General features: G+C 55.8%; 1 protein-coding gene across 1 annotated transcript; it reads right to left on the bottom strand.

Moving 5' to 3' along the window:
- Positions 1–1,812: 1,812 nt before the first annotated feature.
- Positions 1,813–2,193, bottom strand: ColSpa_11808 (uncharacterized protein; the record flags this gene model as incomplete). Its single annotated transcript, XM_049278020.1, has 1 exon — positions 1,813–2,193. One exon carries the CDS (start codon positions 2,191–2,193, stop codon positions 1,813–1,815), a length of 381 nt encoding a protein of 126 aa, XP_049133977.1.
- Between the last annotated feature and the right edge of the window lie 240 nt (positions 2,194–2,433).

Genomic DNA, 2,433 nt, shown 5'->3' with positions numbered 1-2,433 from the left:
GCCGAACTCCAAGGTGCAATTGCTCAATCTGATTGGACGAGATCCAGCTGCGGTCAACATCGAGTCGCAGTTTGTTGTATTTTATTGTGGAATTTTGATTGCCCTTCGGAAGCTAGACGCCGACTATGCTTCAGCCCCATGGGAGGATAAGCAGGCAGTGGGCCGAAAAGAATTGCTCAGCTGCCCCCCCCCCCCAGGGCACGATGAAACCGATTTTCCTGGTGGTACTCTGACATACATCGTATTTGAGTTGCTTCTCGAGAATTTCGGTGGAGATTCGACTTTCTTCGGTGATCATCGTCGCCCACAGCCCTCGCCTTTCGCGTTCGAGGGCTGGCATGTGGAGGTTCTACGGTCGATCATTGACAAGCAAACAACAGGTCGATCGACAGGGCCAAACATCCCTGGACATGCGTGCGGTAACCGTGCCACCGGTGGACTGGCACGAGTCAGGTTTCTTTACTGCCGATGCAAAAAGACCTGCACAGAAGAGCTAGTCGAAATCATGAGGCTGCGAGGGCTTGCAAAGAAACAATCGTGAGGCAGGCGGAGGGTGGCATTCGCGTCGGACCACGGGAGACGCCTCCGTTATTGTTCCTGTCGACTCGAGCCTTCCAACGAGACATTCGATGCTGTTTTCGTGAGACGGAAGAGGCCCTAGAATGTTTCTGGGGACGCCTCTTACAGGCTGGGCGATAGCCAAATAGACTCACCCATTGCGGAGGATCATCAAGCTAGTCAGGTTCCGTCAGGTTCCTAGTTATTGGGTGGTGTTTCCTGGTGTGATCGACGCACGCGTCGTATGGTAGCTAAAGCGTCTGATGGCACTGTTCGTGATTCGGACGATTTGGCACCACAGTTGAGGAGAACGGCGTGCGGCTGCAAGGGAGGAAGACTGGTTTGTGGAGGTGCGGTGCTCAAGTGCCCGCTCGCCCAGACCTAGCCGGATAGCGGAAAGGAATCGCCGCTTCATGGAATTTGCGCGATGATACATCATACAACCGGGGCTGCCTTCTGGATAACTCGGACCGACCCAAATGGGTTAGGCCAGTGTTGAGTGCCGTCTTACCTGAGCGACGACCATCGATGGTTTCCTGGGGTGGACAAACATCTTTGTGAATGAAAGCTCCGTCTGCTTCCGTGGTTGCAGAAGGTCGGGCTGATTGTCGTAGGCAAGCTGAGGCAACGGATCCAGCGCGTGAGGATGATCTTCATCTTCGTGAGCTATTGTCAGAAGGATTGGTGGCCCACGGCAGCTGCGCAGCCGGGGGGGGGGGGGGGGGGGGGGACATCGACTTTCCCATGGTCGTGGGGTTTTTTCTTCTCTTTCTTCGCCTCCTCACTCTCGTACCTCCACTTGGATGCTCCGCTGCCGGCCGTGTTTCGCGGATTCTGGCGCGTCCGACACATTTCGTCCCTTCCCGTATACCCACGGGCGCTGATAGGCACGGAGTAAGCAGCGGAGCAATCTTGATAGGCGCATCGATATTTCTGTTGCAGCCTGGAGCATGGGGTCGCCGTAGGGCAGACCTCCAGTCGGCTCTAGCGGGTATGAGAGACATTCCCATCTTCTCTCGTCGTCCCGTTTTGCTCACCGCTAGCCTCCTTCCCCCTCCATTCTCCTCCCGGAACAGATAAACACAGCGTGCATGCGGGAGCAGTTCTGAATGCCTGCATGTTGCGCACGCGTTTTTCGCTTGGACGGAATTCGAGTACCGCTTTCCGCGCCCGTTACTCCCCTGCTGCGGATGTGTGATGCTTGACCAACTGGCGACGAGCGAATTCAGCCGCTTTTCCAGTACAGATATCAGGTTACACTCTGCTCATGCGCTCGTTACATAAGGCCATGCAGCTCGCGCCGAGTTTGATCACAGTGCTAGTGTCGACAGCTTTGACACTGCGTGATCCAGCGGGCTCCACTCTGTTCAGGGGAGTAAAGGCACCCCTGTGTGTTGGGGGCTTAAAATTGGCCACACTCTGCTTGTAACCCTCCTGGCCGCCCAATAACCCAGCAAGAGAGCCTAACACCGTACCATAGGATGCAGGGTACTGCCGGGTGATGCCTGTTCCTCGTTGATGACTATAGCAGAACTGACCGCTTGGTGGCCTCATGACCTCATCCCTCAGGGGTGCCATATGCCATTGTCGCATAACATCCCTAATGGCCTGGCCTCGCAGGATTCCCAGCGACATGTGAGACGTATCGGCTAGAGCAGCTCGTCAACGGGGGATCACTGTCGACGGCCTGATGGCTCGATAAAGGCGTCTTTCCGGGCTGGTTCCTGAAGCTTGGCAATGATTCCATCATGTTGACGGCGCCTGAGGCGCTGTCCTCTTTGCCTCAGCTGCACAAACCTCAGGGCGTTGGGAATAGTCAGGAACATGTGTCTCAGACAAGCCTTGGACGCTGCTTCCTAGCTTTCCCGAAGAGAG

The sequence above is a fragment of the Colletotrichum spaethianum genome (genome assembly GCF_022836535.1).
Source record: "Colletotrichum spaethianum MAFF 239500 DNA, contig51, whole genome shotgun sequence".
Classification (NCBI taxonomy): domain Eukaryota; kingdom Fungi; phylum Ascomycota; class Sordariomycetes; order Glomerellales; family Glomerellaceae; genus Colletotrichum; species Colletotrichum spaethianum.
This window is presented reverse-complemented; position numbering and strand designations above follow the sequence as displayed.